Source organism: Myotis yumanensis, unplaced genomic scaffold, assembly GCF_028538775.1.
Source record: "Myotis yumanensis isolate MYYU_CA2020_CCGP unplaced genomic scaffold, mMyoYum1.0.hap1 SCAF_5, whole genome shotgun sequence".
NCBI classification, from domain to species: domain Eukaryota; kingdom Metazoa; phylum Chordata; class Mammalia; order Chiroptera; family Vespertilionidae; genus Myotis; species Myotis yumanensis.
This window is the reverse complement of record NW_027223756.1, coordinates 48832471-48855252: the sequence shown is the minus strand read 5'-3', so window position 1 is coordinate 48855252 and position 22782 is coordinate 48832471. Positions and strand designations below refer to the sequence as shown.

The 22782-nt window shown below is 38.1% G+C and overlaps 1 protein-coding gene across 3 annotated transcripts in view; it reads left to right on the top strand.

Moving 5' to 3' along the window:
• Positions 1 to 22782, top strand: part of CLGN (calmegin) — a 44521-nt gene that overhangs the window by 9406 nt on the left and 12333 nt on the right. For 2 of the 3 annotated variants that reach the window (XM_070415210.1, XM_070415209.1), the window contains exons 2-8: positions 3503 to 3655; positions 7024 to 7097; positions 7746 to 7804; positions 12029 to 12170; positions 15662 to 15743; positions 17167 to 17359; positions 19695 to 19884. In XM_070415210.1, coding sequence (XP_070271311.1) covers positions 3512 to 3655; positions 7024 to 7097; positions 7746 to 7804; positions 12029 to 12170; positions 15662 to 15743; positions 17167 to 17359; positions 19695 to 19884 — 884 coding nt within the window. In that variant the 5' untranslated portion in view covers positions 3503 to 3511. The remainder of the gene's footprint in view (positions 1 to 3502; positions 3656 to 7023; positions 7098 to 7745; positions 7805 to 12028; positions 12171 to 15661; positions 15744 to 17166; positions 17360 to 19694; positions 19885 to 22782) is intronic. The other variant, XM_070415212.1, reaches the window with a different exon arrangement.

The following is a 22782-nucleotide window of genomic DNA, read 5'->3' as shown; positions in this document are numbered from 1 at the left end:
ATTTCTGTTTTACTCAAATGTTATTGATAGTCAAGCAAAGCACCTTTACATTGTATAAATCATGAGAGGTTTTTAAATTTTTAGAACAATGAAGCTTTTAGGGTTATTAACAGTTAATAAGCAATTGGCAAATATACTCATTTCTGTGCCAGTAAGTGAAAATTTTAAGAAATAAAATTTCATGTTATTGAGTCAAACTGCCCTCCTTCAGTTACTTCCTATCCCAGTCACACTTCCTTCTTATGTTTCAGAGAGCTCAAACTCTTCTAACAAATGACAGCATGCATCGTTTTGTATTGCCTTTGAACATAAAGATGGTGTCATTAACATACCTTTTAATAGGGAATGTTCATATTATGGTAGACCCGTGTTGATTTAAAAACAAAACAAAACATGTTTTCAACGTTAGAGTTGAGCCAATGACCTTTAGAAGAAACCAAGGCAAACTCGCCCATACATCCATGTAACATTTTGATCTCAATAGAAAGGGTCCTAATCAGTTGAGTTAACTATGGAAAAAAAGCTTTGTATAGCCGAATGATTCTTTTTTAGAAACAGCTTATTGATACATTATTTGCACCTTCAATAAACAGCTTTATTTTTTTTAATTCTTTTTTAAAAATATATTATAATAAGTATTACAGAGGGTATTACATATGTGTCCTTCCCCCACCCCCCGCCCTTGACAATCCCCTGCCCTCCCTTATCCCCCAGTGTCTTATGTCCATTAGTTATGCTTATATGCATGCATACAAGTCCTTCGGTTGATCTCTTACTCCCCTCCCTTCTGCCCCCCAACCCTCTCTGGCCTTCCCACTGCAGTTTGACAATCAGTTTGAGGCAGCTCTGCCTCTGTATCTATTCAATAAACAGCTTTATTGATACATTATTTGCACCTTCAGTTTCATGTGTGAAAGTCAGTGGATTTTAAAATACTTACAGTTATGCAGTCAGTAACATATTCCAGTTTTAGAACATTTTCAGCACCCTTCCTTCTCCTCCAAATCTTTCTATCCACTAACCCTTTCTTTCCACTCTTTTCCCTAGGTAATCACTAATCTATTTTTCATTTCTCTGGATTTGCCTGTCTTTTAAATGGGATCATGTAATCTGTGGTCTTTTATTACTGGCTTCTTTTACTCAGCAGAATGTTTTTGCAATAAGAGTCCCATATTTGTTTGTTTTTTAACCCTTTGAGTGCCAACCAATATCCTAGGAACTATGCTAAAATTGCCAAGGCATTTTTGCTGATTTTACAGCAGTTTAGGAGAAAAATTATGAATCGCAAGTAAATGAAGTTACATATTCAAAAACTTAAGGAAACCTTTACTACATTGACATATTTAGCAATATCATCATCACTAACAAAAGCAGACTTAGAACTGGACGCCATTTCAAAGCTTTGATAGCGCTCCTGGCACTTTTGGCGAAAGACAGGAGGAGCGCGATCGTGCTCCCTGGCACTCTAGGGGTTAAGCTGTGATTTGATCTCAGCCAAAGACTATCACATTAAATTCTGATAAAGGTCATTTTCTTTAATTTTTGGTGTTTATCAATGTATTTTGGCTTTATAATTAAGATTTCCAATTGTATGTTTTTATATGCTTATACAATGTTATAATAAACTAGAGGCCCAGTGCACAAAAATTTGTGCACGCGGCGGGGCGGGGGGGGGGGGTCCCCCAGCCCAGCCTGTGCCCTCTCACAGTCTGGGACCCCTCGGGAGATAACAGGTGGCAGAGGGCAGGCCCAATCCCTAAGTGCAGCCCCTGGTCAGGCTCAGAGCAGGGCTGATTATGGAGTTGGGGCGCTGCCCCGTCATGCACAGAGCAGGGCGGATCGGGAGGTTGCAATGCCACCCTCAGTCATGCTCAGGGTAGACTTATTGGGGGGTTGGGACACCGCCCCCTGTTATACTCAAGGCAGGGTCAATGGGGAGGTTGCGGCGCCACCCCCTGTCACTCACAGAGCAGGGCCAATCAGGGGGTTGGGGCGCTGCCCCCTGTCACTCACAGAGCAAGGTCCATCAGGGGGGTAGGGGTGCTGCCCCCTATCACTCACAGAGTAGGGCCAATAGGGGAGCTGGGGCACCGCCCCCTGTCACACACAGAGCAGGGTGGATCAGGGGTTGGGGCGCTGCACCCTGTCACACTCAGGGTAGAGCCAAAGGGGAGGTTATGGCTCTACCCTGTCACACACAGAGCAAGGCCCGAGGAGGAGGGTTGGGGCGCCACCCTCTATTACCCACAGAGCAGGGCCGATCAGGGGGTTGGGGCACCGCCACTGTCACACTCAGGGCAGGGCCGATGGAGAGGTTATGGTTCTACCCTGTCACACACACAGCAGGGCCAGTGGGGGCGGGGGGTTGGGGCGCCTCACCCTGTCACACACAGAGCAGGGCCCGTGGGGGCAGGGGATTGGGGCGCCTCACCCTGTCACACACAGAGCGGGGCCGATCAGGGGGTTGGTGCGCTGCACCCTGTCACACACAGAGCCGCAGGGCAATCGGGGGATTGGGGAGCTCCCCCCCTATCAGGCACAGAGCAGGGCTGATCAGGGGGTTTGGGTGCTGCCCCCTGTCATGCTGATCCCAGTGCCGGGAGCCTCACTGCTCCGCTGATCCTGGTGCCGGGAGGCATATTACCCTTTTACTATATAGAATAGAGGCCTGGTGCATGGGTAGGGGCCGGCTGGTTTGCCCTGAAGGGTGTCCTGGATCAGGGTGGTGGTCCCCACTGGGGTGCCTGGCCAGGCTGGCTGAGGGGCTGAGGGCTGTTTTCCCGCTGGCAGTTGACTAAAAGCTTCCAACCGCTCCTTGTTTTCTCTTTTTTTTTTTTATTCTGGGCCAGCTTTAGCTCTGAGGCCTCGCTGCTGAAAACATGGATACAATGTTGCGGTCCGGGGCTGACTGAAAGCCGGTTTTGTTTAGCTTCTTATTTGCAACATAGTAATAGTTGCTTAGAGTTGCAGTTGAGAGGCCGGCAAGTGAGGCGGGGAACGTTGGAGTCTGCAGTTCCTGGAGGAAGCAAGCCTCCCTGTTCGCTTCAGTGCGTGGCTGCTGGCCGCCATCTTGGCTGACAGTTAATTTGCATAAGGATACGCTGATTAGCCAATGGGAAGGGTAGCGGTCGTACGCCAATTACCATGTTTCTCTTTTGTTAGTGTAGATAAAGCAACTTAAACAAACATGTAGGAAAGAAAAGGGGAGTGCACTTATTATTTGAGTTTGGTGATCACTGTTATCTGTATCTTGAGATTTGTGCCACTGGCTGTTTGTTTTTAGAGGCAGGCCTGTAGCTCTAGAATCTGTGTCCTGTGAGATTGAAAGTTGGTATTTTCCACATGGTCAAAACATAATTTAAGTAATTTTCTTAATTATTTGTTTTAAAAGCCATCCTGAAATAAAGGAGGTATTAAGAAGAAATGATTTCTTTGTAAGTATACTTACACCTATTTTTTCAGAACTTTGTTTTATTTTCACTAATAACTTTTAATTTCACAGATAATCAGTATGCATTTCCAAGGCTTTTGGCTATGTTTGGGTATTTTATGCATCTCAGTTAATGCAGAATTCATGGATGATGATGTTGAGATGACAGACTTTGATGAAAATCCAGAAGAGACTGATGTTAATGAAAATGAACTCTCCTCAGAGGTAAGGTTATTGAGAAATCAGTTGTAAATTATTTCTTTACATGATACATAGGAGTGACTAATCTCTTAAGATTTATTTCAGTCGAAACGGCCCTGGTGAGGCTCAGACGGCCCTGGTGAGGTTGAGACTACTCCAGTGAGGTTGGGACAAATAAAGGGGACCAGTATGGACTGATGAACAGGGGTAGATACAGAAGCAGAGCAACATTGAACAGAATGTTAAACTACAGTGGGAAGCCTGGGGAGGGTTGGGGGGGGGATTAAGAGACCAACTGAAGGACTTATATGCATGCATATAAGATTAACCAATGGACACAAGACACGGGGCGGGGAGGGCGGGGGGGAGGGGCCGGGGGAATGTCAAGGGGGGGAAAAAAGGAGACATATGTAATACTCTTTGTAATACTTTAAGAAATAAAAATTATTTAAATATTAAAAAAAAAAAAAAGAAAAGAAATATTTCGCTTTCGGAGAACAAGAAAAATAGGTTTATTTGCGTCACGCTTATTTAACTTGTGCAGTTATTCAGTGTCTGGTAAGTTAATGTTCAAGAAAAAAATATTCATTTTTATTAAAATTGTCTATTATTTTATGTTAATGATTACTCATTTATTTCAGCCCTTTGTATTCAGCATGCCTCTATGGAAATAAACCTACGTTTCTATGAAAAAAAAAAAAAAAGATTTATTTCAGTCAAAATAATCTTCATTTTCTAAATAAGTAGAAGAACATGCTTTCCTCCAACTATTTTTTGCTTTGTGTTTAGAGTGCCCTTAACTACAGAAATTTGTGCATGGCACTTGACATGGTTTTATTACCAAATAAGTACGGGGAAGGTTTTTACTAGGAAAATAGGAGTTCATCACTAGCTAACGAGGACTAAGTGCTTCTCGCTAAGAGGAAGGTTTTCAGTCTTATTTCTGACACTGCCAGCTCTCTGTAGGTAAAAGAAAAGGTAGTATTATTTGCAGTTCTCCTAGAAGTAAAGTAAAGTAGCTTTTTTGGTGCGTGTCTTGAAGGAGAAAAAGTACTAAATAGGAGGATGAATTAGAAAGGGAAGTGATGACGAAGTCAGCAGTTAGCAAGCTCAACTGTGTTTCTGTCTTAGCATCGATAAAATGTGCTGTGAGGTGGTGACTAACAGGAGTCTGAAAAACTTGGCAGAGTTTTTTTTTTATGTCTTGACAATCCGTAAGAGTTTTCACATTGAGGACTATTCATCTGTAATAATAAAAGCATAATATGCTAATTAGACTGGACAGCCAACTGACCTTCCGGACGTCCTTCTGGATGACCTTGTGTATGAAGCCAGGGCTGTGAGGGCCAAGCCCCTTGCGTGAATTTCGTGCATTGGGCCTCTAGTATATAATATTAGGACAGTCAGACATTTTTCAGAAATATTTTTGATGGTGAGAGCATCAATTGTATTGTGCCAGCTGTGCTTAGAGGGTGAGAGTAATATGCAGTTGTTATAGACTCATTGTAGAGGTTTCTATTTGCAAATGCAAGTGTTGTTCAGCTGTTTAATGTGAATATTCACTCTCCAGTTAAATTTTAAGCCCCACAAGCACATTCTTTTAAAACTTAGTTTTATGAACCACAGAGAGTAAGTAACCAAAGTGCTAATGACTGAGTTAGATACAGCTACTACAGGGTCTTTGGAGATGAACACTCCAAACCAATTGGCAGATACCCACCCCTCTTAACTACGGTTGATGATAATTTGAAAAGGTGATAAAAAGTGGGAAAGAACAGTTTTGATTTTTGGCCCTTCTAATTGTACGGCATGAGTAATCAAGTTGCGATAAAGTATAAATAAAGGGCAAAATACACTGCTGGTGATGTAAAGGGCGGTCTAACAGAAGAAGGAGGCCTCTGTGACACCATTGCCCAATGTTCCGTTGTGCCAAAAACAGAGAGAGCAGGTAACTTCATAGTCGGTTGACTATTTTGATAGCAGAATCTGGATCCTGTTGATAATTATGTGGAATCTTGTTTAACCATTTGTACACCATAAGCGTCTATAGATGCAAGTGGCGGACTTTTTAAAATTAAATTCAAAATATCATGGCAGTTAACTGTTAATTACTGATTTTTCACCCTTTAACAGACAAGAAATGTTATACTATTAGGACAGGATAGGGACTGTGAAAATAGAAAAAGTACTTCTACATCCTTTTCTCTAAAGGCTAAGAGAAGGCATCTCACAATTAATCATACAAATAAAATCATGAAGGCTAACTCAGAAAGGACCCAGATCTATTATGTTTGGCAAAATTTAATTATTCATCATCCATTCAAATTATCTCTTGATAATTTGTCAGTAAACTATCTTTAATCTTGTAAGTTCTTTTGTTGGCATGTTCTATGTAGTGTAGCGGTGAAGTGTACAAGCTTTGGAGTAGGACAGCCTGGACTCATAACTAAATGCAAGACAGTGGGCAAGTTACTTTGTCTCTCTCCTATAGCTTCATCATACGTGAAATGGGCACAAAAACAGTACTTTTCTCGTAGGAGTGTGGTGAGGATTAAAAGGCCACCATATCTCCCTCACCACCACCTCATCCATCATGATCATCATCAGAGCAGCTCTGCAGATAATTTGCTTTGCAGTGCTTTCTCTATTGAATATTTTTGTTTAATAGGTTCCTAATTTTTCAACAGTGTCATCATTCTCTAGTCACATAGGAGTGAAATTTAAGAGTCAATTGTTAAACAAGCCTACATGCTTAGTAAGTTCTTTATCTTGTATTTTTATTGTGCTATTTATTTTGCTTCTAATGATTTATATCCCCCAATATGATAACCTGTTAGAATTCTTTTAAGGCCATGTCAACTGTGTCATGAGGCCTTCTCTATTGCTTCTTGTTCCTTCTGTGTTAGAGGAATCGGTGTATCCTCTGTTTGCACATAAAGTATGTTTTTTCCCCCGTCATCGTATCTCTTATATTTTCTTGTATCTTTTCACCACCAGGATACAAAGTTTTGAGGTCAGCCGTAACCCGTTTGGCTCAGTGGATAGAGCGTCGGCCTGCGGACTGAAAGGTCCCAGGTTCGATTCCGGTCAAGGGCATGTACCTGGGTTGCGGGCACATCCCCAGTAGGAGGTGTGCAGGCGGCAGCTGATCAATGTTTCTCTTTCATCGATGTTTCTAAAACTCTATCCCTCTCCCTTCCTCTCTGTTAAAAAAAAAATTAATAAAATATGTTTAAAACAACAACAACAAAGTTTTGAGGTCAGAGACCATGTTACCTTATATCTGTATTACCTATATGTCCATTATATAATAAGTTCTTAACTAGTGAGATTATTTAACTAAAATATTTGTGAAGATGAATAACTTTAGATTTTTAAAAATTATTTTCTAGATTAAATATAAGACACCTCAACCTACAGGAGGAGTATATTTTACAGAAACTTTTGATAGTGGAAGGTTGGCTGGGTGAGTATTCATTCAAAAGAATGATTCCCTTGATTTGATTAGTTTTTTTGAAATTATTGGTTATTGGCTTATGAAAATTGCCCCTACTATGGAACTATAAAAAAATTTTAAAGTGCTTTATTTGACAGTGTAAACCAGTATCTTAACACATTTTTGTTATGGATAGAAATGTTTAACTTGAATAGTTATTTATATAAAGAAAATAAAAACAAATGAATTATGAATATAAAGTAAGAATTTATAACATTCTTCCCCCTTTAGGACAGATATTAATAATATAATTTTACATGACAAATTTAATTTTCTATTCTAAATAATGGTAAAACAATAAGATTCATTACTTATTGATTATTATATGCCACTGTCCTAAATAGGTAGGTAAATACTACCTTTATCTCATTTTATAGGTGAGAAAAGTGAGGCTTAATGTATCTTACCCATGATCATACAGCAGATTGCAAATAGCAAATCTGATTTAACTCTAACCTTGCAGGATGATGTATAGGTGTCCGATTTAGCCTCTAAATATTTATTTTTGAAGAGAAGTAACTGTTGGATATTCTTTTATTGTGTTTCTAATATGCATTGTATCTATAAATTGCAGTTTTATTTTTAATGCTATACATTTGCTTTTACCTTTACTTATAGGTGGGTTTTATCAAAAGCAAAGAAAGATGATACAGACATGGAGACTTCCATATATAATGGTAAAATTTTTATTTAAATATTACTAGTATGACCCAAAATTCACTAACTTTAGAGATTATATTTCTATGAAATATGTATATAGGACCTCAGTCTTCACAATAGAACATTCAGTCTTTTGTCTCTTTTCCAGTATTTCTTGGAGTCCCTGGGTAATCCATATTTAAGCCACCAATATCAGATTTCCTTGCAGGACTATTTAGTGTTCATAGTAGTTAATGATAGCATCTCTCTTTTTTAAAAAAATATATTTTTATTTTATTGATTTCAGAGATAAAGGGAGAGGGAGAGAGAGATAGAAACATCAGTGATGAGAGGGAATTACCAGTTGGCTGCCTCTTGCACATCCCACACTGGGGATCGAGTCCGCAAACCGGGCATGTGCCCTGACCTGGACTGTGACCTCCTGGTTCATAGGTCGATGCTCAACCACTGAGCCACACAGGCTGAGCAATGATAGCATCTCTTAAGTGCCACTTGAATAAGTTTCATTTTCACATTTTTAGGAGTAAGCAAATGGGCATGAAACATTAAGTGCTGGGAAACAGGGTTTACATTGGGAATAGACTTATTTAAATTTTTCAGATTGAGTTGTTAATAAAAATAATAGATGTTTAATAAATACCAATTCTTTTAAGTGACCAACTTTCAGGATATCTTATGAAACCATATAAATTCTTTTATGAAGTTTTAATTACCTCAGATTTTATATTGCCTGGTATTGTCTACATCAGTGATGGCGAACCTATGACATGCGTGTCAGAGGTGACACGCGAACTCATTTTTTTGGTTGACTTTTCTTTGTTAAATGGCATTTAAAGATATAAAATAAATATCAAAAATAAAAATCTTTGTTTTACTATGGTTGCAAATATCAAAAAATTTCTATATGTGACACGGCACCAGAGTTAAGTTAGGGTTTTTCAAAATGCTGACATGCCGAGCTCAAAAGGTTCACCATCACTGGTCTACATGGTACTAAATGGTACCATGTAGAACTAATGCTAGGTGGTACCTTTTTCAAAGCTGATAAGTGTCTGTGCATAATTGCAAAGAAAAAGTAACACAGTTTTAAAAATCTTTCATTAAAAACTTGGCCTGGCCTGTGGGGATCAGGCCAAAACTGGCTCTCCGACATCCACAGAGGGATCCCGGATTGCAAGATAGAGAAGGCGGTTCTCGGGTGATGCACCCCAGAATCCGGCTCCCTCCTCTCTGGTTCTGGATGCGACACCCAAGAACCGCAGCTGCCAAGCCTCTGCAGCTCGGCAGCTCCTGCATTGAGCATTTGCACCCTAGTGGTCAGTGTGCGTCATAGCTACTGGTCAGACGGTCACTTGGGCTTTCATATATATATATACTAGAGGCCCGGTGCACAAAAATTTGTGCACTCAGAGGCGAGAGGGGATCCCTCAGCCTGGCCTGTGCCCTCTTGCAGTCTGTGACCCCTCAGGGGATGACCACCTGCTGGCTTAGGCCCACTACCCGGGGGATTGGGCCTAAGATGGCAATCAGACATCCCTCTGGCAGCCCAGCAGCACTCGGGGGATGTCCACTTGCCAGCGGGGAGCAGGCCTAAACTGCAGTCGGACATCCTTAGCGCTGCTGAGGAGGCAGGAGAGGCTCCCACCACCACTGCTGTACTGGCAGCCATCAGCCTGGCTTGTGGCTGAGCAGAACTCCCCATGTGAGAGCGCCCTGACCACCAGAGGGCAGCTCCTGCATTGAGCGCCTGCCTCCTGGTGGTCAGTGTGTGTCATAGTATCCAGTCATTCCCAGTCCTTCTGCTGTTAGGGTCAGTTTGCATATTACCCTTTTACTATATAGGATAGAGGCGTGGTGCACAGGTGGGGACCAGCTGATTTGCCCTGAAGGGTGTCCCAGATCAGGGTGGGGGTCCCGCTTGGGTGCCTGGCCAGCCTGGGGGAGGGGCTGATGGTTGTTTGCAGCTGGTCACACCCCTTCAGGGTGGGGGTCCCCACTGGGGTGCCTGGCCAGTCTGGGTGAGGGGCTGAGGGCCGTTTTCAGGCTGGTGGGTGACTGAAGCTCCCAACCTCTCCTTTTTTCTTTCTTTTTTTAAAATTTATTCTGGGATTTATTTACCTTCTATGGCTGTCACTGGAGCTGAGAGCCGGCTTTAGCTCTCAGGCCTGGCTCCAGCTTGAGGCCTCGGCTGCTGAAAGCAGGTATCTGGGTTTGTTTAGCTTCTATAATTGAAACACTGTTGCAATTCCAGCTCTGAGGCCCGGCTGGCTGAAAGCAGGTTTCTGGGGTTTGTTTAGCTTCTATAATTGCAACATTGTTTCTTAGAATGCAGCTCAGAGGCCAGCAGCGGCAGGCGGGGAACCTTGGCTTCCTCCATCACTGGAGCAAGCAAGCCTCCTGTTCGCTTCAGCTGCTTGGCTGCCAGCCGCCATCTTGGTTGGCAGTTAATTTGCATATTGCCCTGATTAGCCTATAGGAAGCGTGTCGGAGGTACAGTTAATTACCATGTTTATCTATTATTAGATAGGACTAGAGCAGGGGTGGGCAAACTTTTTGACTCGAGGGCCACAATGGGTTCTTAAACTGGACCAGAGGGCCGGAACAAAAGCATGGATGGAGTGTTTGTGTGAACTAATATAAATTCAAAGTAAACATCATTACATAAAAGGGTACGGTCTTTTTTTTTTTTAGTTTTATTCATTGCAAACGGGCCGGATCCGGCCCACGGGCCGTAGTTTGCCCACGGCTGGACTAGAGGCTCGGTGCACAAATTCATGCATGGGTGGGGTCCCTCGACCTGGCCAGTGATCGGGGCCGATGGGGGCCCACCGGCGGGGGGGAGGGACCACGAAATGTTGGCCAGCTGGCTGGCTGCAGGAAGTTGGCTGTGGGAGCGCACTGACCATCAAGGAGCAGCTCCTGCATTGAGCGTCTGCCCCCTGGTGGTCAGTGCACATCATAGCTACTGTCCAGTCGTAAGAGTCGCTTAGGCTTGTATACATATAGATAGATATCCTTAAAATCCTAAAGATAAAGGTGTTACTTCTAAAAAGAAGACCTTTTTGTTTTGGTCAAAACAGGTTTGAAGTGATAATATAGTTTATCAGTGTGAGAGAAGTAACATCAAGTATATTAATCTTCTTTTGAAAAGTATGGTATAACCAAATTAGAGGGAGAAAAGGAAGAGAAACCCAAAAACTTTAAAAAATGCATTTTTAAAAGCTCAATAAAGTCTACAAAATGATAGACCAAAAACACCTTTCTCTGATTCATAAACCTGGTTTAGGTAGTTGCTCTGTGGGTTTTTTCAGAAAGAAAAAAAGTAATATAGAAAGCATTAGTGATTCAAAAATGCTTGTTAACGTTTCAAGTTGGCACAATGCTGGAAAATAGCCAATTTTTGTTAAATTGAGGGGTTTTTTTTTGGAATAGGCAAGCCTACAATTTTCAAAACTAGAACAAATTAATATAAGTTGGTTATTTTCCTTTCTAAAAAGAGGATAGGAGAACATTCCAATACACAAGATTTGGGCTACAGGTATTGTATGCAGCCCATAATCTAATTTCAGGAGCTTCCTGACCTTAAACCTGGGAAATTCTGGCCAGAGAGGGCCTACCTCGGCTTTGCAACGGCACAGCTTGTGCTTATCCAGTGCCTATCCAGTGCTTGCTACTCTTTTGCCCAGAAGGCCTGAGAGCTGGTTGGCTTAGCCTGGGAAGGGTGACTACAGTTTGTGTTCATTGGACATACAATTTTCAAAATAAAATTTAAATCCTCACAATAACTTCTGCAAAGTAAGAAAAGTACTGTTGAATACCATGTGTTTCAAAATGAGGTGAACACATTTTGTATTAAAGATGTTCTCTGTCTCGTTTGTAACTTTAAAATATCTCAGTTTAAAAATACAATGTTGAGACAAAGCATATTTTGTAATTTTATTGATAAAAAATTTTTCAGAGAAATCCAAAAACGAAGCCAGCTTTAAAAGGGCTTTGATCAGATACTGTAGTGTTTGTTATTAGTTTCCACAATTTCAGCAAAGAAAATGAAACCATTCTCTGGTAAGAGAAAAAGGAATAGGCATACATACAGTTGCAGATATTATTTTCTGATATTAAAATTTGCTTTATTTTTCCCAAATCAGCTTTCATGGAAAAGTCCTAACAGTCACCACTGCTGATGAATAATTTTTAAGTCAGTGTTTTGGTTGTAGTTTAATTTGCTCTGCTTTATATTTTAGGAAGATGGGAAATAGAAGAACTGAAAGAAAACCGAGTGCCTGGTGACAGAGGACTGGTGTTGAAATCCAGAGCAAAGCATCATGCAATATCTGCTACATTAGCAAAACCCTTCATTTTTGCTGATAAACCTTTGATAGTTCAGTAAGTTTTATGTTTTTAAAGATTTTCTTAAATTTATATTAGTTTTATATAATTTGATTTGTGAGGATAACTATAATGGTTATAAAATGGGCTAAAAATCCAGATTTTCCTTTTCAGTTTTACTTAAACACACAATGCATGTGTACACACAAACACTCCGGGGTTTTGAGTGAAAAGCAGTTAATTCTATATAATAAAAGGGTAATATGCAAATTGACCCTAACAGCAGAATGACCAGAATGACTGCTCAGCCAGTCACTATGAGGCATACTGACTACTTCTCGGTCCCTTTCCCTGGCTGGCAGGCTCCAATTGTCCGGTGGCAAACGGGGAACTAGGGTTAGGGGGGTGGCGCCAGCTGCAGGCAGCCAGGGAAGATGGCTCTGATCTCAGGCCAGGCCTAAGGACCGTACCCGTGCACGAATTTTGTGCGCCAGGCCTCTAGTTTAAAAATAATAGACAGTGATTGAGTCTAGACATAATAGGATAATTAAGCTATATTTACATTTATAGATATAATTTACAAATTGCTCTTTCTCGTGCTTAGCTTTTCATAGAGCACTTTGTTCCTCAAGTTACCTATAATATAGCTATATCTTTTTATGTTATTTTACCTAAAATAGTGAATGTGTATATTTAAGTCACATTGTGAATTATTTATTTTACTTTATAGTCTTCAAAGACCTGAATTTCTTTGACAGCTACTGCCTATAATAAAACTATTGAGAAGGCTTTGAGGAAAACAAACTGTCCTTTATTTAAAAAATGAAAAAGGATAAAACAAAACCTTTCTTCTGATTATAAGAGAAGCTAACATTTTTTTTTGCATTTTTTGACATATTAACTGATGCCTACTTTAATAATATAGAAAAGGAATATAGTTAAATGAAAATTACATTGCCCACATATTCAAATGCTATTTATTAATTAAAAATTTTAATATCAATTCAAATCTTAAAGTTAACCATGGTACGAAAACTATAGGATAGAGTTCACACATAACATTAAAAAATTTCACTAGCATAACACGTTTAAAATTCATCTATTATTACAACTTCATTTAAACATTTTTATAATATTAATTATAATTTTATAAATTTTCATAATTTATGAAAGCAATGGTAGTTTTGACTCATAAAAACCAATGTAGGAAATTTAGAAAATTTTAGTCATGAGAAAAGAAACTCTTCCTTGCACAATTATACTTACATTGTTCCTTTTTTTTTTAAGAAGCCAAGTAAATTTAGTTTTTATTTCTCCTTCATTTTTATTTATCTTTATTGTTGAAAGTATTACAGATGCCCCCCTTTTTTCCCCTTTGGCACCTTCCTGCCATTCCCGCATCCTCCCCAGACCTCTGCCTCACTATTGTCTATGTCCATGGGTTAATCATGTATGCATATAAGTTCTTTGGTTTATCTCTTCCCGAGCACCCCCCCCCCCTCCGAGAATCCTTAGTCTGTTGCATGCTTCCATGTTTCTGGATCTATTTCGTTTGTCAGTTTATTTTGTTCATTAGATTTCACATATAAGTGAGATCATGTGTTATTTGTCTTTCTCTGACTGGCTTATTTCACTTAGCATAATGCTCTCTAGGTCCCTCCATATTGTCTCAAAGGGTAAGAGGTCCTTCTTTTTTATAGCTGCATAGTATTCCATTGAATAAATGTATCACAGTTTTTTTTATCCACTCATCTACTGATGGGCACTTGGGCTGTTTCCAGCACCAAAATGAAAAGGGAACAGCTGGAAAGAATATATTTGCCAATGATAAATCTTATAAAGGGTTAATTTCCAAAATATAGAAAGTACTCATGTAACTCAACAAAGGGAAAACAAACAATCCAGTTTAAAAAATATAGCAGTGTTATTTACAATAGTTAAGAGAAGTTTTTAACATTTTGAGCATTTATTTACCCATTGCTGTGACAGGGTAATCATTATGACAGTCCTTTGAGGTGTAGGTATGGGCAGTGTGTCCATATGAGAGATGAGCAACTAGAGACTTAGAGCTTAAATAATTTGCCTTTACCCTCAGAGTCACTAGAGTAAGTGGCAGAATCAAGAATAAATCTCAGGTCTTTTTTACTTCAAAGTATACACTTGTCACCATATTGTAGAGATCTTGAGAACTAAAGCAGAGTAAAAATAGGAGGGGAGATAACCATGATCTGGCATCTCAATCACTCAAAATGTTACTGTATTTCTTGTTCTTTTCAATACAAAATGTATACACTAACTGTGTTCACACTGTTAAAGTTTTGTATTCTATTTTTTTTACTCTATTATCATTAAAGTTTCTTTTAGAAAGATTTTAAACAATAGTTCATTAAAATTACCACTAGTTTCTGTTGTTTTTCTAGTTTTTATCCTTCTTTTTTATATATATCTATCATATCTATAGATATATACATTTTTTTTATTGATTTCAGAGAGGAAGGGAGAGGGAGAGGGAGATAGAAACATCAACGATGAGAGAGAATCATTGATCAGCTGACTCCTGTACGCCCCCTACTGGGGATCGAGCCTGCAACCTGGGCATGTGCCCTTGACCAGAATCAAATCTGGGACCCTTCAGTTTGCATGCTGACACTCTGTCCATTGAGCCAAACCAGCTAGGGCTAGTTTTTATCTTTCTTTTTCTTAAATTCATTAAACCAAATCATAACTTTTTGGTTTTCATCGTTTTTCACTGATAGACAGTTCCTCATTGATTTATATAATTTGTAATTAATCACTTTACCCAAATTCTCTTCTAAATACTGTTTAATAAGTCTGTGTCTCATTGCCTAACTAGTTCCTTAAGGTGTTTGTTTGTTTGTTTGTGTGTATGTGGGGGGGATTTTTTGCTGAGAAGTACTCAGTGTTGTAAATCCATGAAAAGACACTCATGTTAGTTCTCTCCTTTAATGTTATACTATATTTCCCATCTCTCCTGGCTGTTAAAATCTGAAATACTCCAAGTTATTGATTGAGATTATGAAGACTCTTTGCTGGAGGCATTTCATTGGATGTACAATTCTTTAACATGGTTAGGTATAATTGAACTAAAAGACAAATTAGTAGTGCACTGAATATCTATGATCATTAGCAATTCCTTAGAGTTCTATTGCTGTGGCTATCGATGGTCCTCATAGTCTTTGTTTTTTAGTCTATTAATAAATATGTAGGGTATACCTTATCTGAATTTGAAGTTTCCTATTGTTTTAGTCAAAGTATTTTATTCTTAATTCTGCAGTTTTGATGGAAAAATTATTTCAAAAGTTAGTTGGCTTTTTAATACTTGATAATCATTCTACTTTTAACGTTTTAAGGATGTGCATAAAGAAAGCATTCTGCTATGTCCTCTAGGCTGTGGATGTGCTTATAATGGGCTTTCTGGCAATATAAAATATTCATGTTTAAATGAATGGAGAGTGATGTAGTAGATTTTTAAAGAGCAATTAGTAATTTTTACTTATCAGCAGTGTGATTTTTTTCCCTTTATTTAGATATGAAGTAAATTTTCAAGATGGTATTGATTGTGGAGGTGCATACATTAAACTCCTAGCAGACACTGATGATTTGAATCTGGTATGATATTTTAATGTTAATAAGTATTAAAGTTAATAAGTACTTTAAGGAGTAATTGATAAAATTTAAAAATTTTCATTTTCAACTGAAATTGAAAACAACTTTGAAAATCTTTTCTAACATGAGTTTTCATGGCTTTTACAGTGTGCCTTCAAGTTTGATGTACAGCCGTATTACTTGATGGCATCAATTTTTGTAATTTTTAGCAACATAAAAAAATTTTCCATGTCTATAAATAAGAAATAACATGGTGCTTATAAATGTCAGTGAAAAATCAACTTAGAGTTATTTTCTTTACCAAATAAGAATCATATATTTGTTCAGAAAAATAAGATATCAGAGCAAAGTAGTGAAACAGAATGATCAAAGAACTAAATAAAAAAGGTGGGCCAGTTCAGGAATTGGCAGCCCACAAAACATAACTAAAAATGTTTCATAAAGAAGCAGCTTGTATTAAGCCCATTTGAAGGCTGGCGATGTTGAATTCGTACAGCGTTCTCCTACAGGAGGCTGGCAGGGTGCCTGCATACAGCAGGAATAAGATGCGGGAGATAGTGAGATACCTGTCAGAACACATGGCTCTGTACAGGCTGTGGACATGGAGTGAAGGAGTCCTGCGCCACTATTTGGACCTGGTAAAGGGGAGGTTATATAGTAAATGTGCAGGCTCTTGTTTAGGTATTACCAGGTGACAATCACCGGAGGGTATAACTACAATAATAAAACCTAGTGCCAAGTATTTCTTTAAGCACTTTATCTAATTAATTCAGTTGATTCTCAGAGAAACCTTTTAACATAGGTACTATTATTATCTCCATACTTCAGAGGTGATGAAACAAAACTACAGAGCGGTTAAGGAATTTGCCAGGGCCACATGCAGCTAATATAAGTGGCAGCGGTAGGACTTGAGCCCCGGCATCTTACTCTAGATCCCATGCTCTTAACCAGTAGGCCATGTCAAATGAGAAATTACTAGCAGGAAAACAGCAGGAAAAACAGTCTCTGTGTCTTTTTTTGTTTCTGAATTTCTCTTCACTCTGCTCAGGAGGGTCATTTTCTAGTGTATTCCTGCATAATAGTGATGGATAATTGTTGTCTTGAGGTCATAAGTATGCTTTTCTCTATACTGAATTTTCTTAATAAAATAGTAATATAGATTTGCATAAAGTAAATATGCTTATTATGATGTTGCTAGGGTGGTTTCAGCTTCCTTCCTACATCTTTATGAAGGTGCTTTAAAAAAATTTATTTTGAACAGTATTTGTCATTTTTCCACATCCTTTTTTTGTCATGTGTGTTAAATAATTCTTTGGTGAATTAGCATTTAATATATTTTTGTAAAGTCGGCCCAATTGGATAGACTAGAGAAATTCATTAAATACTCTAATTCTGGATTAATCCCATCACTCATCTCTCTTTGAAGGAAAACTTTCATGATAAAACATCCTATACCATTATGTTTGGACCAGATAAATGTGGAGAAGATTATAAACTTCATTTTATCTTCAGACATAAACATCCCAAAACTGGAGTTTTTGAAGAGAAACATGCCAAACCTCCAGAAGTAGACCTGAAAAAGTTCTTTACAGACAGGAAGACTCATCTATATACCCTTGGTATATCCTTTTCATTCATTCATTCATTCAAAAATATTTGCTGACTGCTGATATTTTTCATGGCAAGTGCTTTGGGAGAAACAAACATGGAAAAAAGGAAAAAAGACAGGCATAATTCTAATATAGGTAGGAAGTAAAATACCATTTGAGAGGTACAGATGAGTTAGTCAAGAGTTCAAAATCAGTATCACTTCCAGTTTGGTGACTCTAAGAAAACCTAGTAAAGGAGATTGTATCTGTACTAGTCTTGAAATGTAGATAGAATATGGAAAGTAGGAGGTGAAAAGGATGTTTTAGGCACTATGATATTAGTAGTGCTGTAAGAATAGAAAGCTGGAAATAAGATCAAAGAGGAAGAAGTCTGTAAGGCCAAGCTGAAAGCTTAGACTTTATTCCAGAGGCAGTTGTGATTACTGATAGGTCCTACCTCAGGGTGGTTGTGTCTATCTAAACTTAGAAAGGGAAAGCATTGAGCAACCATGCATCAACACACCTAGCTTTACTTTATGAAAATAGGAGTCTGTATAGACGTTCAGGGGGCAGAACTTTATAGGGGTCATTCCTCCCCTTCCCAAGTACATATGGTTGTAGAGCTATGGTCTGCCCAGGATTCTGTAAAATCACAGCATGAGAATCCAACAGGACAACTCCATCCAAGACTGAGGCATTTCAACTTTCCTCCCAAAGATTGCAGTTGCAGAAATATTCACCTGGTTTGCACAGGCAATGACCAGTTTCATTTTTAATGGAAACATTGACACCAAAGACTGTATATGAAATTGGAAAATAGTACTGGACATTTTGGGGAACATATGTTGTAGAAATCATGTGAAATTATAACTAAGACAAATTAATGTAATCAGACTTTACTGTACAAACCTGGTCAGAAACAATTTGGTAGTATATATTAAAGACCATAAGAGGTTTATGTCTTTTAAAACCACAGTTCCACTTTCAAGAATTTATCCAAATGACCTCTGTGTGAAAATATGCTATAAATTAGAAGCAACCCAAGTGTTATATTAGTGGTTTTCTTTACAATGCAAAATGATAACTATGAAATGTTTAGCAACAGGAAAGCAATGCTTATAATATTAAAATGGGGAAAGAAAAGATTCAAATCGGAGGCACATCATAGTGCCACTAGGCAAAGTATGCAAGCACATAGAAAAAGACTAGAAAAAAAAAGAACTAAAATTGTCATTAATCATCTCATATGTACCATGCTCTATGCTAGGCACTTTGTTTAGAACCATCATGTGAGGGGAGCAGTTTCTATTTTGCCTTAATTTAGCTTAAGTAACTTGCCCTAAGAAGCAATAGTAACTGATAGGACTGGAATTGAAATTCAGGTGTGACTCTTAAACAGGTGCTTTTCTATATATAGGATTTTACTATATATAAAATCTTTATTGTGTTAAGATTCAGTGACTTTTTTCTTTAGAAAAAACCCCCTCTGTAATACTGTTATATTTTTATAACATTGTTCTGTAATTGTTCTAAGTACCTTACAGAGTACCTTCTGTAAACATGGAAGGGGGTCACTAGGTAAAATTTATATCTTTGGAAAGAATGATAGATGAAAATAGCTGCCTAACATTTGTTTTCAATAAGCTAAGGAAATACAAGCTGCCAACAAATGTCAGGATCGTCTGACTCACCTAGTTACATGGGCTTCGGCTTCCTGAAGAAACGGCTCTGAAATAGAGCCAGTCTCCAGAAGGTTCAGTCACAACAATGCCAAATTATGTCAAACTCAAGTACTGCAATTCAGACACAAATCCAAATAATGCAAACACACACTCAATATTGTCTCTTCTTTTCTCCACTATTTCCTCTTCTACTAACAGCTGAGATTATAACACAATATTACTACAACAAAGGAAAAAAGTCAAGCTAAGAGTAAGAGTAAGACCTTAAATGCAAAACAGTACTAACTAGTTCCTTCCTTATTCAAGAAAAAGGTGTTTCTCAAGAAAAATCTGGTAAAGAATGTTTTCTGAATAAATTTCACAATTGAAATTGATTTTTTAAAAATTAGAGTTTAAAAAGTACACAGCAAATAAGCGTTATGTAAAAAACATCTTTGGACAAAAAAAATCCATTGAGAAGTAATGGTGCATTTTATTAAATTATGTTGTTACTTAAAATTTTATCTTTGATTTTAGAAATCACTAAATCTAGTGATTTCAGCATATTTTAACTTAATACATTGGTAACTCCTCTATTTCTGGTTGAGAGAAAATTTTACCCATGAAGTTTAGGGTAGTTTTAAAAGATTATTTTTAAATGTCTATCAATAAGATAACTATAATATTTTTAAATTGGTCTTTAGTGATGAATCCAGATAACACATTTGAAGTGTTAATTGATCAAATAGTTGTAAACAAAGGAAGCCTACTAGAGGATGTGGTTCCTTCTATCAATCCTCCCAAAGAAATTGAAGATGCCAGTGATAAAAAACCTGACGACTGGGATGAAAGAGCAAAAATTCCCGATCCTTCTGCCATCAAACCAGACGACTGGTAAGCGAAGTTTTTGGTAGTAAAGCATTATTTGGTATAATTAAATAATGGCACAAAACCTCTAAGTGAAGTTTACTACTAATGAAATTTATTCTTTTAAACATCAGAACTACTTATTTTGATTATTTTGGGTGAAGTACTTTTCTAAAATAGATTTGGAACTTCCCTGCTTTTTAATTATCTTAACTTTCATTTTAATTTAATTAACATTTTAACTTGGTTGCTTTTTTTCAATGTATTTTTATTTTTATGCTCCCAGTGCTATGGAGAGAAAGTTCCATAACTCTAACACATTATCACTTTATTTTAATTTCTAGTTTAATCTTTGTCATGTGTATGCATATTTTGCAGAGTTGTAGTCTTTTCCATTACTTAGACTTAAAATAGGTATGTCTTCAACATCTTATAAAACTACTAGAGGCCCGGTACACAAAAATTTGTGCACTGGGTGGGGGGAGGGGGGTTCCCTCAGTCCGGCCTGTGCCCTCTCGCAGTCTGGGACCCCTCAGGGGATGACCACCTGCTGGCTTAGGCTCGCTTTCCCGGGTAATTGGGCCTAAGCTGGCAATCAGACATATCTCTAGCAGCCCGGGGGATATCCACTTGCCAGCTGGGAGCAGGCCTAAGCTGCAGTCGGACATCCTTAGCGCTGCTGAGGAGGCAGGAGAGGATCCCACCACCATCACTGTACTGGCAGCCATCAGCCTGGCTTGTGGCTGAGCAGAGCTCCCCCTATGGGAGCGCACTGACCACCAGGGGGCAGCTCCTGCATTGAGCGTCTGCCCCCTGGTGGTCAGTGTGTGTAATAGTGACCAGTCATTCCCAGTCTTTCTGCTGTTAGGGTCAGTTTGCATATTACCCTTTTATTATATAGGATATAGAAGTCAGTCATGCCAGTTTGCTTAACCATAATTGTTTTGCTAGCTGAGTATTTGTGTCATTTTTATTCTACAGGATTATGAATATTTTCCCTAAAAGAAATGTATTCAATTCCTGAGTTCCCATAGCTTGAGTCCGGATGGTGAGAGATACCTGTATATGTCTCTATTTCCTCTATTCCCAGTAACCTTATCATTTTTTTTCTGCTGATTGGGTAACAGTACTTGGTTTCGCTAAGTAGATTATCTGTCTGTTTATATTTAACCCACTATATTAGTTATCTATTGCTATGTAACAAATTATCTAAAAACTTAGCAGCTGAAGACAAGAGACATAGCACATCCAGTTCCTGAGTTGGAGATCTGGAAGTGGTTAGCTGTGTGGTATGAATACTAAGTATGAGTTTATAAAATTCTGTTCTTATTTTACTAAGTTTTTTTTTTCATGATTAAGTGTTGGATTTTGTAAAATGCTTTTGTGCATCTATTGAAATTACCATATAGATTTCCTCCTTTATTTTCTTAGTATGGTAAATTATATTGATTGATTTTCTAACCTTACAGTCCACTTGGTCAGCAATTATTGTTCTTTGTACATTTGCTAGACTCTAATTGCTTTTTTTCTGTCAGGTGTAGTATAGTATAATTTCATACAGTTAAATTCATATATATATGAATATAGTTCTGTTAGTTGTAATGGACATAAACAATGATGTAACTACCACCACAATCATGACATAGAATATTTACATCATCCAAAAAGGTCCATATCCTTTTGTAATCAATTTCCTCCTCCCACCCTTAACCCCAGGGGACAACCACTGATCTGATTTCTGTCCCTTATAGTTTTTTAGACTATCATATGAAATGAAATCATACAGTGTATAGCTTTTGTTTCTGGCTTCTTTCACTTAGAGTAAGCTTTTTGAGATTATTGGAATTATTGATGTGGTTGGATGCAAACCTACCAACTCACTATTGTTTTCTGTTTGTCCCATATATTCTGTGGTTCTTTGTAAAAGGATTTCCTGACTTCTTTTGGATTGAGCTATTTTATTTTATTATTCTACTTTTTTCTTTTCTGTTAGCTTATTAGCTTCATTCTGGTTTATTTTACTGGTTGCTCTAGGGTTTACAATATGTATCTTTAACTTATTTCAGTCTACTTTCAAGTAGTATTAAACCACTTCATGTCTAAGTGAACATTTCTCCCCTTCCATCCTTTGTGCTTTCATCATATATTTCCTTCTATGTATGTGTGAAGGCCACACATATTTATTTTTCAGTCAGTGTCTTTTAATCAGACAATTAAGGGGAAAGTCCTTTTAATTACCCACATATTGACCATTTCTAGTACTCAATCTTTTTTTAAAAAAAAATCCTCACCCAAGGATATTCTTATTGGTTTTAGAGAGAGGGAAAAAGGCGGGGGGAGAGAGAAAGAGAGAGAGAGAGAGAGAGATTAATGTGAAAATGATTGATTGCCTTCCTTACATGCCCCAACAAGGGATTGAAACAGCAACCTATGATTTCTATACACCAATAGTGAACTTTCAGAAAGAGAGATTAGAAAAACAATCCCATTTACAATCGCACCAAAAAAATTAAGATACCTAGGAATAAACTTAACTAAAGAGGTTAAAGACCTCTACTCAGAAAACTACAGGACGTTGAAAAAAGAGATAGAGGAAGACATAAACAGATGGAAGAACATACCATGTTCTTGGATTGGTAGAATCAACATCATTAAAATGTCCATACTACCCAAAGCAATCTATAAATTCAACACACTTCCCATTAAAATACCAATGGCCTTCTTCAAAGATCTAGAACGAACTCTCCAAAAATTCATCTGGAATAAAAAAAGACCCCGAATAGCTGCAACGATCCTGAGAAAGAACAAAGTAGGTGGGATCCCAATGCCAGATATCAAGCTGTATTACAAAGCCACTGTTCTCAAAACTGCCTGGTACTGGCACAAGAACAGACATATAAATCAGTGGAATAGAATAGAGAGTCC